Source organism: Hippichthys cyanospilos, chromosome 8 (assembly GCF_059441005.1).
Source record: "Hippichthys cyanospilos isolate Australia breed blue-spotted pipefish chromosome 8, RoL_Hcya_1.0, whole genome shotgun sequence".
Lineage (NCBI taxonomy): Eukaryota > Metazoa > Chordata > Actinopteri > Syngnathiformes > Syngnathidae > Hippichthys > Hippichthys cyanospilos.
In genome coordinates this window covers 16,304,495-16,320,532 of record NC_142376.1, presented here as the reverse complement: position 1 = coordinate 16,320,532, position 16,038 = coordinate 16,304,495, and the positions used below count along the sequence as shown (strand labels likewise).

General features: G+C 37.6%; 1 protein-coding gene across 19 annotated transcripts in view; it reads left to right on the top strand.

The window, feature by feature from the left end:
• Positions 1–16,038, top strand: part of LOC148420331 (neurexin-1a-like) — a 231,673-nt gene that overhangs the window by 120,005 nt on the left and 95,630 nt on the right. For 13 of the 19 annotated variants that reach the window (XR_015866291.1, XM_088420618.1, XM_088420621.1 and 10 more), the window contains 2 exons: positions 132–158; positions 3,155–3,274. Coding sequence is in view for 18 of the 19 variants with exons in the window: in XM_088420618.1 (XP_088276744.1) it covers positions 132–158; positions 3,155–3,274 (147 nt within the window). In the remaining variant the exon portion in view is untranslated. The remainder of the gene's footprint in view (positions 1–131; positions 159–3,154; positions 3,275–16,038) is intronic. The other 6 variants (XM_088420624.1, XM_088420626.1, XM_088420628.1 and 3 more) reach the window with 1 other exon arrangement.

Here is a 16,038-nt window from a genome sequence, read left to right as displayed (position 1 = left end):
CAATCCCTCTCTCCACCTTCCACAGTCTGTACGAGTTATTCCGTCTGACATCCGTCTGTTTTACTAACAGCTGCTATACTTTTTTTTTTTTTTTTTGCCTCTTCCTCCTTTACTGTTTTTGCTGGCAAAAGTTGCATTGATGAAAGCTGATTTACAAGGTAGATACAGTAGATGTATGTGTTTAATGCGGTGTGTGATAGCTTCCTCTTCTTTGTATTGGCAATGCTTCCCCGCCCCCCACTTCTCCAAAGATTCACACATTCCACATCTCCCTGAACGAGATGACCGCCACATTTCTAATTCACCTTCCCGCCACATGTTTTGGACTGTACGCCCGAGGAAATACAAGGATCACCACATTTTTTTTATATATTTAATTATTCATTTTAATCTCATTACACACTCTGCTGTTGTTGTGGCACTCTATACAGAGAACAAGACCAAACACCTGTAGGCATGCATGGAGGGATTTCACAGTGATTATCGCTATAGATGAGCCTCATGTTTTGTTTTTTCTAACCAACTACAGTGCCTAAATATTATTAGACCACGGAGGTTTGTATCACAGCTACAATGAAAAGCATTGGATATTGCCAATGTCATTTTTGTCCGGTGCTCTTTTTTGAAGTTTTTCAACCAAAATGACATTGTTATGCCACCGTTTACTAATTGTTCTCATTCTAACATCACCAAATAAAAAGAACCACAAAAATGACACAAAAGAAAATAACATTATTTCTTGGTTAAAATTTCAATTGACAATCATTTACTTTAATTAGGAAAAAGCTTTTAGAGGTACCTGTTATGTTATGCTTGATTAAATTGTGGCTAATTAAATGAACCCAAGCCTTCTTCCTGTTCAAAATGTTAAAAAGTAAAAATGTTCTAAAATATTGCCGGATGATATGGTTCATTGTTGTTTTATTTTATTCACTTGTTCTTTTTTTTCATAAACAAGTGGTCTAATGAATTTAAGTACTCTATATGTTGTTCACATCTGACAAAGTATACTTTGATTTATTTTTTTACTTTACTGTTTGCATGTAACCCATGTACCATAAAAAAATACTTTGTGCTCTACCTGAAGCCCAGAAACTCTGGCATCATATTCCACACATTTTGTTTTTATTTTCACTGTGTTGTTTCTTGATGTCATATTAAACCATTTGCTCTATAATTTTGGATTCTATGTTATTTTAGTACCTCCAGTTTGATAAGAGAAAAAAAATGAAATATTTCTAGAGCATGGTGTTGGGATTATGCAAACCTTTAAAAATATTAGAATAGAGTAAAGATGAAATTTTATAAATTTTGTAATATTGTTCGATAAGAACTTGTAATGTTCATTTCAGTAACACTTGTAATATCTTGAGAGTAAATTTTTAGAGTTCCGAGAATTGAATAAAGTGTTAGGATGAGGATTTTTGATGTTTGAAGGGATTGACGTGCTGATTTTGTTTGTTTTTTCAAACAAATAAACTGTCAATTTTATGGCAGATTCTCTAAGCACAAAGTGTTTATTGACGTTTTCTCGATGTTTCACTTTGTCTGTCCAAAGCGACGTACATGTGGGCTAAAGTAACTTCCAACCATTAGACTCCTCTTGAGTTTCTTTGTTAATCAAGTATGTTTACGTTGACAAAGATGTCTGGATATGACCTAATTATTGTATGGCAGGCCAATAGAAACAGGAACATTGAGTGTGAGACCAGCTCTTTAGCAGTCACTTTTCCAATTGCACTAATTTTTTGGAGCAGTAGGGTGCTTATTTTTTAGAGTTCTCTGAATTAAAATGCACCTGCATTACGGCAAATGCCTATGCATTTCGTCAAATACAATATGTATAGATATAATTCAGAGTATGTGAAATGGTTTGTTTTCATTTGTTTATTTGTGTTATGTATCGTAGATAGCTGGTCCCTGTCTAATCTTTTTATAAATTGAAGTAGTTACGGTGAAATGGTTAATAGTTTTGTTGACAGAAATTTACGTCAATAAATGTGTACTTCTAGAATGCCATTGGAATCAATTGAATATCTTTCACAATCATCCATCTTGATTTTATTTTAGAAATTCAGCAGATTCACACTCAGTTCATACTTGCACTGAATATGAACTTTAGGAAGACTTCATAAACTCAATCAATGCACAAATAACAGCTAATGGCCAAAAATTATTGAAGAACTATCCTTATTTTCAACACATTACTGAAGACATAAATTCGGTTAGATATTTTGAGCCATCCTCCACACATTTGTAAATTTGCAAAATATGAAATTATGAGGTTTGTCTCTTCTCAATACCTGGAATAATTGGAAAAGGTTTGTCTTGTCGGGTATATACAGTATAGCAAATAAATTTGATTTCAACCCTGGGCCTTCAGAGACATTATATATATTCCTACCTAATATACCTCATAATAACATCAATAAGACACCGGGGCTTTTTGTTACCTTTGATTTAATAACTAATAAACAAGGCAAAAACCTATTGAAATACAAATAAAATATTTGCACTCACCAATGTGGATCGGCGCAGAGGCTTCAAAAAAATCCATCCTTTCTGCTCAAGACGACTTCAGTGGCTCTGTTGAGCAATTTATCTGTGTGTTTAAAGGGGCAATGTGTAAGATTTAGACCGTTTTTCATTATGGACAGACTAGCTATGTTATCCTACAAGATGTTTTGGGGCCAAGCGCTGTAAACTGAAGGAGTTGTGCCCATTCATTTACAGCGGGCAGTACTTTTTCTTTTAATTTCTACAGTTCTGGCAGATGTCACTAGCTAGATGGAATACTGTATGATTGGATGAAAGATTTTTATCCAACTTTATAAATACTGTATATTGCAGTGGAAGCACCGGAAAAATGGCAATGCCATACAGAGAATAAAAAGGGAGAATACTTCCATTTAAAAATATTTACGAATGAATGTGTTTTTCTGAGTATGTTTAAGCCAGCAGAGAAGGCCTTGCTGGCCGCCAGGGCCCACCACTGACCGAATACGCCCTCTGTGTGTTGGTGCTGTAAATTTGTTTTAGTATGTGTCACTTGCACGAGAGTAGTTGAATGCCATTTTAGGAAAATTTTCACTGTAGATTGAAATGAGAAAAAATATAATAAGAAACTGTGTGTTGTACCTCTTTTCATGCTCAGGCCCCAGCACTACATGCCAGGAAGACTCTTGTGCCAACCAGGGCGTGTGTCTTCAACAATGGGAGGGCTTTAGCTGTGACTGCAGCATGACAACGTTTGGTGGACCGCTGTGTAATGACGGTAGGAATCCAGAAAGCCATAATGCCTGTTTCTGGTTTTTCTTTGTCACAGACGTACAAGGTAAAATGGTTAAAAAAAAAAAAAAAAAAAAAAAAAAAAAAATATATATATATATATATATATATATATATATATATATATATATATATATATATATATATATATATATATATATATATATATATATATATATATATATATTTATATTTATTTGTTGGGTTTTTTTGGGCTACATCAGTGTTAGGTAGCAGTTGTAGTTTTGTTCTCCCATTTGTACTTCTCAACTTCTTGAGGGAATAATTGGTGTATTGATCTTTTGGCTGTTTTAGTCGAGACAAGCTAAGTTTTACGCATATCCATATATATTATGTCAACAGCAGAGATTTGTGTACCTAATCATTTCACACCACATTAATTCCAGATGATTATTTTCTGAGATGCATTCAGAAAATAATTAAATTTGTGTCTTCTTAATAGCTGTTGGATCAACTGCAAGCAATATAGACAGGGTTCTTTACTTTTCTTGCAGATCTCAGTGACTGTATGTCACATTGATGCCCAGTTGACTGAGACATTAACAAAACAAAAACAAAAAAAGAAGAAAACACACACACACACACTGCATATATAACCTGTCATTCTACTTTTTTGTTAGTTTACTTTTAAAAAGATTAGGGTCAGTTGGTGTCATATATGTACTTATAAGCAATTTCATCAAATTGAATTCTTGATTTAAACAGTACACTGGCAAATATTCAACATATCTATCTATCTATCTATCTATCTATCTATCTATCTATCTATCTATCTATCTATCTCAGTTGTATATGCATGTGATTATGTACACAATGACATATTATACTAATAATCAATAATTTAATATTGTTATTATCATTTCATATATAATATAAAAAGTTCTGAATGGGTGAAGGCAGAACACCCACTGGAAATTCTTTAGATAATTTGTGCTATATGTATTTTGATGGCAGCATTTTATGTTATTTTTTACAATAACTGCTTGGAACTTACGAATGACTATTTGGCTACTCATGAGAGAATTGTTTCTCATGATTTTATGGCTTTCATTCATAGTGCAAAAGTGATTTAACTATTTGTAACCTTACTTTGTGCATTAAAGAGAAGGAGACAGGATGAAATTCATCATTAAAAAGAAGGAGAGAGGATGAAATTCAGCATTAAACTTTTTGTAGCTGTATGTAGTGAATCCACATTTACAGTAATGGGAGCAAACTGGCGCATAGGAGATGTAAGAATATATTAAGTTTGGACTAAAAGACTCTTCCTGCTGCGCCTTGTTACATTAGCCAGACACATTGTTCCTTCAGACTTAATAAACCAATAGCCCAGCTCAATATCATGGCCCATGGGATGTAATATCCAGGACACAGAAATGCTTTCCTAGAACTGTGACGAAGTGAGTCAGTGGAGTAAAGATTTGAGTCAGCTTCTCTCTGCACAGGAAACTCTGAGCGTGAGGATTGGAGCTGAAGTTTTATCTAATGATGGAATGTCATGCGGATAGGGACATGAAAAATGAGAAACTGTTTTGGCAAAAAGCAGATTTTTTACTTTTGTTTCAAAGACCCGGCAATTTCGAACACATGAATCATTTCAGCAAAGTTGCATGTGGAGGTTATTGAATCATCCAAAACGTAGCCTCTTGCATCTACACCATTCATTAGCATGCCATGGACTTGCTGCTTGGTGGTGTAACAACAAAACATAATAAGCCTACTCAAGCTGTGCGATTAATTACGCTGCCGGCATAGCTCCAGGACTGCAGCATGTATTTACAACACCTATTAACATTTACAACCACTCTGAATGTAACACATCATATAGAGCTTGCTTGTGTGGATATTTGTAGTTCCTGGTAAATGTATCCGAATTCATTTTGAAAGAATGGGGTCAGCGATCAAATATACTGACAGATCAGCAGTAACTTTAAGCTTGACACAGGTTTCCTTAGAGAGTGTTTATGTTTGAAGATTGAAGATATAATGTCATTAGCAGTGAACCACAAAAACAAACAAACAACAAAGTTGGTGGTTGTCCTGGGATTGTGAAATCACAGTTTAAAAGATGCTAGTGACTATGTGTGTGTGTGTGTGCGTGCGTGCGTGTGGGCATGCATCCTGTCCAGTCTAGACCTCCTAAGGGAGTTTGCTAGCGGTGGTCAAGCATCTGAAGGTAATGTTTAAAGACAAGCAGAATGGTGTTTGCTATTGAGCTTAAGTGGGTCGAGAAAAGGCGACTGAGTCAAGTCTGCCTGAGCTTCACGCAACTTTTGCCTCGCCTGGTTGCTCATTCGTCCCTTTCTGTATCCCAAGCTATTAGTGCCATGTCAATATTGTTGCAACAATGGAGTACAGTCATATCTCCAATGTATCTGCCCAAGGGGCAAAGACGGAACTTACTCGCTTGATTTATGATGTGGCTGGCCCAGTATATACTCAGTGGCAAGTTTCTTAATATCTCAATAGTAGCCAGTCTGGGTCTTGCGATTGTTTTTACTGTCTGACATTGTCCTCAGGGTGGAGCTACATGGCGGGCAGGGATAGCCATGGCCACCCTTTTGGCCACCCTCGGCACATCACAGGCAATTTCCACAACTGTGATTTGTATGCTAAATTTACTTAGAGTTCCTTTCATAGAACCTTGACTATGCACGGTATGATAAATAATGGACATATGTTTGCACGACCTCACCTGCTCATCCCACACTGAGGTGTAGTCTCACCCAGGCTATGCCAGTAAAATTTTGGGCTATGACCCTGACCCAGATTTAATTTTTATTCATGCAAAAATGTCAAAACATTTAATTATGTACATTTTTTAAGCAATCAACATTCACTTTCAACCGATTTGATAATGTAATAACCGTAAATGTTGGATTATAAACCACACATTTTTACTCATGAAGTGAGCCCAACTTTTCTACTAGCCACCAAGGGGAAGGTGTGTATCTGGTCAAGGTGTCAATTAATAGATGAAATAGAAATGAAAAGATGTGAAGTAATGGCTGTCTTCAAAAAGATCAATAGTCGTTCCGGGACCCAATCACGTGTCATATAGAAGTGTCAATCTCCCTCCTGAAATCATGTCTGAGTGTCCTGCAAGATGCTCGATTGTGTCCCGGCGCGACCATCTACCAATAAGGGCAGGAGTTGTAATCTACTCCCGCCACAACTTCCCCTTGTTATGTAGACAAGGGCAAACAGCTCCATTTCGATCAAAAAACACGCAGGCTCTTGGGGGGAGGAAAGCGGCTTCACCGTGCCATTGGAAATCTCTTACCTAGATTTCATTTGTAATAAGTTTGGATTTCAAGTATAAACTGCGATTTTTAGTTATGTTTTCTACAGCTTTCATTTTAATTGGACTTTGCCGCTGACATGACTCAGCTCTCCGTGAGACCATAGCCACTAAAACTTACATTAACTGTAGAAGGTTTAATCATTTAAGATGTAAGTAAATATGTGTAGTGCAGTAGATGGATGTCCAAGAAGTGTCCGTTTATAGTTAGGTCGTCTGTCTGGCATGCAAGAAACCTTCATAGCACGTCCATTGGCAACATAGCTTTTTTTGTTTGTTATTTTCAATGGAAAAAAAAAGCTGCGATGCATTGAGGATGCGATAGGCGAAGCGAGATATAGCAAGGGATCACTGTATACATAAAATGAGAGGACTCCACTAAGACAAGATCTATGAATTTCATTCGTTGAAAGAAATGCTGGCATCAACAAAGGGTGTGTCCTCACCTATCAGTTCACTGAGCATTGATCAGCTCATAAAGTTATAAATATGTTTGAGCACCCATGAAATAGTATTGTGAGCATTATTGAGTACTTTTAGTTTAGAACATCAATATGTTGGCTCGTGTTGAGGGTAAAGTAGGGCACTTGGATTTCATTGAAGACATAGATAAAGGCAAGCAAGTGCTTACCCTGGCATGCTAGCAATAAAGCGGTCAATAGAATACAGAGGACAGATTAAACCACTTAGTTGGTTTCAAGGGAAAAACCAGGGCAGCTCTGTGGCCATGGGGGGTTTTGAGGCACTTGTCTGCTGTCACAGCAAAGTCATATTCACTTTACCCTGTCTGTGCCCTTGTTTGATTGCATACATCAGACAATATTTGGGCTTAGTGTGTATTGAAAGCTTGCCCTGATTTTTAACAAACAATACATTGTATAAGTGGTGTTTTGATTATTCACTTCAGCCCTTGTAAACACATTTTCGTGGTCCCTTTCCTGCTAGAAATACAACTGAGCAAACCACCATTCATTCAATTAATTTTAACTAAAGTTAATGATATAATAATTTCGTGACCATATAATGAATTTTGTAGAGTTTGGCTCATGAGGCTTTAGTTTGATTGATAATGAAACAATAAATGTGGCTTGTGTGGGCTTGTGTATCGCTTCCTTTTTTTCCATTACCTTCTCCAAATACCTAACTCCAATTACGTTGTCACTACACAGAACAATTTTTTTCAGTTATTTCTTCATGATGAAGATCCTCAATTTCAATCAGTATCTGTGTAGGTTTGGTGACTCAAACTTTCGCCATAGAAACCAGGCATACTATAGACCAGGCATGTCCAAACCCCATCCTCAAGGGCCACCTATCCTGCATGCTTTTGATGTTTCCGTCGTCCAATGCAGCTGATTCAAATGATCAGGTTTGTTGTCAGGCTTCCGCTGAGCTTGCTGATGAGCTGTTCATTTGAATCAGGTGTAGTAAGAGGACAGAAACCTCCAAAACGTGCCAGATAGACGGCCCTCGAGGACTGGGTTTGGACATGCCTGCTATATACCATGAGTCACCAACATGATGCCCGGGCAGCAGGTAGTCCCCAAGGGTCACATGAGAGCCCGCAGGCCTCTAATGTAAATAGCTTACAAGTGCTAGAACGTTGTGATTTTCTACCTAATGCAGAGGTAATTATACACATATTAAACTTGATTTACAAATTTACTATAGTTGTACACATATTAAACTTGATTTACAAATTTACTATAGTTGTTCTTTATTTCTTCTTAGAGCGGATCATTAACGTGATCAGTTTATTCACATAAGAAAATATAACATTAGTTAACCTATAAAAAGAATAAAAAGATATAACATTAACCTATAACAAGAACATAATGATAGATACTTTGAGCAGACGTGCCTATCAAGCCCTTTGTATCACTCACTACTGAGAGCCACTTCTTTAGCTCTCAGTTTCAAAAAGGTTGGTGAGATCCCTTCAGTAGACGATTGCTGAAAGGTTGCTGAAACCTTTCCGTATTTTTTTTTTTTATGGAATATATCATACTCATTAACCTGTTTTAGCTGACTTAGTAAATACTTAAAGTTATCACCTTTTTATAATGGTAAGGCACAACATATTGAATAATTGTATGACAATTCTGTTCTTTTGTGGTGCCATAATTGCAGTCTCATTGGTGTTTGCTTGGACTATACTTTTATGGCTCATGTGTTCTTTTCTAGAACTCAATGTTGTGCACTGGTGACTTGCTTCACCATTAAATATGCATTTGTTTCTCCACCAACCCAGGACTAATTAAGATGTTGACAGAGAATGTGTTTAACTACCCTACTGGGTGTTACGCTTTCTATTTCACACTTCCACACTGTCAATTAAACATCACACTAAATGTTTTACACTTGGCATCACTGTAGCAAAAACTTCGCCCGTGTGTCCTTGTCTTACATGGCTAATAATACAGAACATACGCACGCATGCATAAGCCAGGCAGTGTTTCCTGTCATATTAGCAGTTTTATTTACCTGCCTCATAGTTTCTGAACTTTAAGTTTGAAAGGTCAATCTTTTCCCACCGAGTTTTCCCACGTGTCCCTCTATTGTGTGTATTTTTGCTTGTTCACAGTTTAGTTTAGGTTAAATGTAGATTCTAAGTTTCCTACAGGTGTAACCATGCATGTGAAGTAAATGTTTGTCTATATGCGCTCTGTGATTGACTAGTGACTCGTCTATGGTGTATCTTGCCTCCTGGGATATCATCTGGAATCTGAGATGTAATTTGTGTCCGTAACGTGGACAAGTGGTATAGAAAATGAATGTGTGGGTGTTCTACTGTGCATATAGGGTTCAAAACATCTCCAAAACTGGTGACCCACCCATTTGAGTGCACGACAACAAGCATCTGTCCCCCATGGCCATTGAGCTTTCATTCTAAGTACTCAGGGATTAGACTAAAGCCATCCCTCTTTTTCTCAATTATATAAAAATCAGTTCAACCTTTGAGCCTCTCCTTGACTTCTTGCAGTCTCTTGTGTTTTTCATTGGTGTAGGACAGACGTCATTGGATTCACATGTCTCTATCTGGAGCAAGCAGCAAGTGCACACATGTGATCATTCACTACCTTGGCAGAATTCATTTTCTCATATACTGCTGTCTTGATTTAATGACTTAAGTGAGAAGACTGCTTCATAGAGAGGCAGGATAGTCTTCGCCAAAATATTTGGTGCATTGCCTGCCACCCTCAAGCTTCCTGGCAGAAAATATATTGTTGGATGGGTTTCGCTCTGCAGAGTTGGGCAGGGTGCTGGATGGGAGGCAATTAACCTTGCTTAGAGCAGCGATTATAAACTAGTATGCCACAGCGTATTAGTGTGTCATAAGTGATCATCAGCTGGGCGACTGGGACATAGTGTTTTCTTCTGTTAACTCATTCAATGCCAGAGATGTATTTTCACAGTTTTTTTTGTTTTTTTTAAGAGTGTGAACATTTAATCCCAGATACTTAAGTATTAAATCAATATTTAAGTAAGTTAAGGATGTTCATTTCCAAATACTTAGGTATTAAATCAATACTTAAATATCTGGGGTTGAATGTCGGGACTCTTAAAAAAGAAATGTAAAAATACGTCCCTGGAATTGAATGAGGTAATTGTTCCAAAAATATGATCTTTGTTTATCTAGTCATGCTGGAAATGTTTCATAAACAGGCAGAGCAATGACATACTTTCAGAAGGTACATACTGAAGGTACATTTAATTAACTTAAACTAGATGTCCAATTTTTGGGACATTTTTTGTTTGTTTTTTTTCGAATATAAAACCTAGTAATGTTTGGAAAACTGGTTCAGAGAGCTCTCTGTCTATTGGTGATGTACATGTACAGGAGCCCTTTTGCGCATGTATTTGAAACATTGGTGCCTGTTTAAGTCTGACTTACAGAAAACATAATAGAAACTCAGCCAAGCCCAGGTGTGTTTTCTTGCTACCCTCTCGTTGTGCATACACAACATTTATCTATTCTATCGAACACAGATACAGTGTATCTATGATCATTATTTTTAAGAGGACCTCATCTGTGTCATTACCGGAAAACACACCTTTTCATACATCTCCTTACAAAATGAAAGACAACATTTTTATTCTTGGATAATGTCAACATACATTTCTGTCACAAAATCCCCATGTGTCAGTGTTTTACACAGTACAATCTTTATACTGCGCTTTCTCCCATTTTTATTTTAATGCGAGTCAACTGAGCTGTGTGCCACGCATAGTTTCCCATTACTTGTGCAATGTCAACTGTATATATGGCAAGTGTTCCAGATATGAATATCACTAGAATTGAAATTGGAGAGCCTAAGACGTGAAGACAAGTGCAGAACTAACACTGGCTGTCTAAACCATGTCTCTTTTATAGAACACTTGGTGAAAGAAGGTTTTCTTCTCACTTATCAGTTAAGGAGAATGGCATTACATTTCCGTTGAAACTAATGCAACGACTTTACTCTAAGCTGTTTCTCAAAGACATGCATTCATATATTTTAATTCAGGAGACAAGGGTTGAATATTTTTCTTTTGTATTTGAAGAGACACGTCTTAACGTACTGAGTCTGTTTATTGTTCGAGTTAATACAGTCCATTGACAAAGAAACTGCTCTCCTAAAGTGGGAGGTGGTGCGTCCTTGACCTGCTTAAGATGGTGAACTCCGGGAAGAGAAGTGATGGACTTGGCTTTCAGGAGAGACAGATAGACATGAGACAGACAGACCGCAGTGCCTCAGCAGCCCGCTGCATCTTGGGAACTGTCAGACAAGATAGAGGGAAAGCCTCCAGAAAGCTGATGACCTACGACCCCTATCTCTCTTACTGACAGTCAGGATTTAGTTTATGCATTTGCGGACACATCTCCTCTGCATATATACACACACACGCACACGGCGCTAGAAGGACGTATCGTTGCTGAAGTCCCACTATAACCCCCGTTTGCCTGTATGTGCAAGGTTGTTTTAATGTTGTTCCCAAAGTACCGGCTTAATACTGTATGTTTTTAAATGAATTTAGGAAATGACTAACGAGTGTATAAGAACCACAGTACATATTATCAGGTAGACCTTTCTTTTTCAGAGTACCAATTGTCAGGCATTGAACTTTTCTCTATTGTTAGCATCAAATAATGTATTGAGGATTTTGTTGCTGTCATTCTTTAATTATTCAGATTTAGGTTTTCCCAAGACATCCAAATGTCCGCCAAATCATGAAACATACTCTTTGGCTTTTGTCATTTTGATATGCTTCAAGTTTATGAGTATCAGAAAACCAGTTTACATCAGGGTAATCTGAGATTTGAATCAGTGTTTTGCTGTGAACATGCAGTCATTCAATTAAACCTTTGTGCATCGTCATCTGCTTTTGTGAGGGTGAATACACATTTAGTCCTTTTGTAGAGCACTTTTTTTTCACAATTCATTAATGCAAGGATCACTGCATGCATAATGAACATCTTAAGTGGCACTGTTTTGTTTCGCAAAAGCCCTGACGTTTGTTCATATTGTTGCTCGTGTACAGGTTATGCTCTGCAATTTGGTTACAATACATTCCATTAAAATGTTGAACGTTGGAAGATGAGAGAGCTCACTCCCAATTGACAACAGTTTTCATCAGGGGGGTCACTGGGTAATATGGGGGCTTATCCCTCAAGATATTATACAGAATGTGAATGAATCCAGCGCACGGGCACAACATTTTAAAAGCAGCTCTCGAAGACTGATTATACCGTGTAAAAGTTTAAAGTCAACAGATTACATTTGTAGTGCTAATTTAATCTGTTTTTGTTTGTATGTTTGTATAATTAATGGCCAAAAATATAAGAAAATATATCCAGTGTATGCAAAACAGTATGCAAAAAAAGGGTCACTGTGTTGTCACAAAAAGGGGCAAAGCACATCATTTTCCTGGAAAAAATACAGCAGAAATAAACCTTTTAAAACAATGCAATCAAAATCAACCTAAAAGCTCCAAGCACAAGTTACTGCTGGGTGGAAGTGTCAAAGAATGTTTTACACAATGTTTTTAATTGTGGCAAATCGGTAGATAATGCTGTTGTGAGTCAGCTCATCGAGTCGAATGACATTTAATGACATTTTGGCACACAACACACTTACTCTTTTCTCTGAAATACGATGAAAGCTTAAGGGATTACATTTTGATCTATTCATTCTTCATTTACTTAGCATGCGCCAATCGGAGCAGTGCTCCCAATTTAATTGAGTGCCTGCTATATATGCAATGAAAATAAAGACATTAAATTCAATTCTATTTTTATTCTATGTCCCTAATTATCAGTGGCAGTCCACGACTTTTGCACGTACGCCTTTTGTGATGTCCCCCTCATGCACACAACACTCGTACGGGGCTACACAGGCTATTTTCCAGAGCTTTTAAACATCAATAAACCCGCGTCGGACATCAAAACTTGTCATTGTACGTGATGCTGTCAAAACTTGCACTCACTAAATCAAACGGCGGTCACAATCGATCAGTCTTTTCAGTGTCTCATGATTTTGACCTCTTCTTGCTGTCTTTTTCTTGGCACTGAGATGTACAGTGTATCCACTCGGGTGTTCCCAAAAGTTTTTTTTAAAAGCACCGTAGCACATCGAAGAGCTCTCTTTACATTCGAACTGAGATGTACAATACTGTATATATTAGTTTGCAAATCCAGTGTAGCTCCAAACACCAAATCGATCTTTTGCAAACAAAAGACATTCCCAGCAGAACTGTTTGCCAGGGTTAGCTCACTTCCCTGCTAGCCCAGTCAGAAATATGCCCAAGTCGGGACAGGTTAGCTAATAGCTACGCTACGCTTCTAACGCTATCAAGCAAAGCCAACACTGCATAGCTTGCTTGTTGAGCATTGCACCGCCTTTCTGCAGTGAGCATCCACTCACATCACATTCAACGTGAGGCCTCTAGATGGCGATCTCATGATTCGACTTGCTATTACAGTTGTCCATTAAGTTATACGGGCCGCTCACATGTCCATCTGCGCTTGCTCAAAAGCCCACGCCATGTTGATACGAATGCCCTGGCTTCTGGCTAAGGCAGATTACATACAGCCATACGGGCGACAGCTGAATTTTAATTGGCTGAAAACTCCAACTTAACCAAATGGATATAATATGACACGAAAGGGACAGAATATAAAATGAAAAATGAATGAAAATGACATGTCATTATACTTATTATAATTATTATAGTTCATTATAGTTATGATAATGATGTCAGGTTACGTTAGGCCAGCAGAGAAGCCCTTGCTGGCCCTGACGGTCCACCACTTATCCCCACAAAGGTTGCAGGCTTGATGGTGTCTATCCCAGCTGATTTCGGGCAGTAGGGGGGACACCCTGAACTGGTTGCATGCCAATTGCAGGGAACACAGAGACGAGCAAACATTCACATTCCCAATCACACTTAAGGACAATTTAGAGTGTGAAATACACATGCCACGCATGGTTTTTGGAGTGTGGGAGGAAGCCGGAGTGCCCGGAGAGAACCCACGCGGGCCAGGGAATTGAACTCGATTTGAACTCGGGTCCCTGCACTGTGATGTGATCTCGTTACCTGCGGATGTGCTAAATACTTTTATATGTATATGTTCCTAAATATTTGAAGAAAATATTCCTTAATGATGTTTAAAATCTATCACAAAAGTATTATTAATGTAGTTGAGAGGCTAAATTGGCTTTATCTCTTGACTCGCTTCGCTTTCTCGAAAGTACTTTCTTAATTAAAGTATCAAATAAAACAACTCATAGACTATGTAACTTGCTTGAAATGTTTTAGAATGATATCCATACTGAGTTGTTTATAATCCAAGACAGTCGACAAATAACCTGTAAAATCCTTTAGAGCAGTGCTTCTGAAGTACGATCCAAGGGATTCAGTGAATCGGTCTCAGGGGTTTGGTGGAGCCTCCACCGATTTGTTGTGACTTCATGGACTGTGTTGATTTAGTTATTTGAACGAGGTGATGTACCAGTGGTACCGCCACTAAATAAACAACACTAAATAAATTATTTCCAGGATGTTTCTCGTACAGTGATTTTTTTTTTTAATTTTTTAATTTTTTTGTATTTTGAGTCCAGTTTCTTATGAAAATTATCTAATTCATGCCAAGGAATTCATCCCACATATTTTGTCTTGAGTTGAAGGAAAGTAATGTATATGCAAATGGAAATGTGCTCGAAGCACCACCCATGTTGGGGACACCCATTTTTGTTTTTAAATGAAAACAAAGTGAACCCTTAAAGTCTTTACAGTCAAGAGAGCATTTTACTCAGGGGTCAGCAAGATAACATAATATCTCAGAAGTTTTAATTAATAAGATTCACTTCTAGGGTGTAATTCTTCAATTTGCTTTTATGCATGATACGATGATATGCCATATTTAATTAGTTATTTATATAAAATAGCCCTTAATTTAAGGGCTTTCAAGACGTTGTAGTATGTATGTCAAAGATTTTATAGCAGGGTTAGGGAATTCCGGTTCCTTCTGAACAAAATCCTCACTGTTTTTTATCTCTCCCACTTTCTACACATCCGATTCAAATGTTCAAGATTGCTATCAGGCTTGTTTGCTGAATTTGCTGATGCGGAGATCATTTGAATCAACCGTGATGGGAGTGGGACACAACAAAAACAGGCAGGATATATCTCGAGGAACTGGAGTTCTCTGTCCCCGATTTAGAGGGTACAGTTGTTTATGAAAATTATCTCATGAACCTGTTCAAAAACAATCTTCATGCACTTTATTTAGTCACCACTTGAGGGCAGAAATGAACAAGCAACTAACAATGATCCTTATTATTAGACTACTACCTTTGAGAGTATGTCAATAATTTTAGACGTTGCTACTAAACATCGTAAATAAACTAAAATTTTGTCCTCAAATGGAAACTCAGTTTATGGTTGAACTGTTAGTCAATTAACTTGTCTTGGCAAGCAGCCTTTCTTACTGTAAAAATTTTCTGACTAGGCATAATTATTCAGCTTTCAATGTCTAAATGCAGAAGTGCATATAGCCTCTGAATTACTGCACTGCGTTATTGAGATAGAGACTATTCAAATTACATTGTCACAAAATAACATTGTTGATATCAGTATCCTGGCTCCAAGTTTTGCTTCGAGGATCTCTGGTTCTTTTTCTGTGCTTATTGCCTTTCAGTGGGGAGCACACTGGGCATTGTCAGACAGAGTGGCGAGTGTGAATCCTATCTGCTTCCAGTCTGAACTTTAAACACTTCAGCAACCTCCCAAGATGAACCAGATCGGGTTTGTCAGCGGGGGCTTTAATGTCCACATGTTCTCTCTGTTCCTGCAGCACAAACTGTGCACCATGGCTGCCATCTGCAGACCCACTCTTGTGACTAATGGTCCTTCATTAACAGACAGAGCAGTCTTGAGCGCAGTGC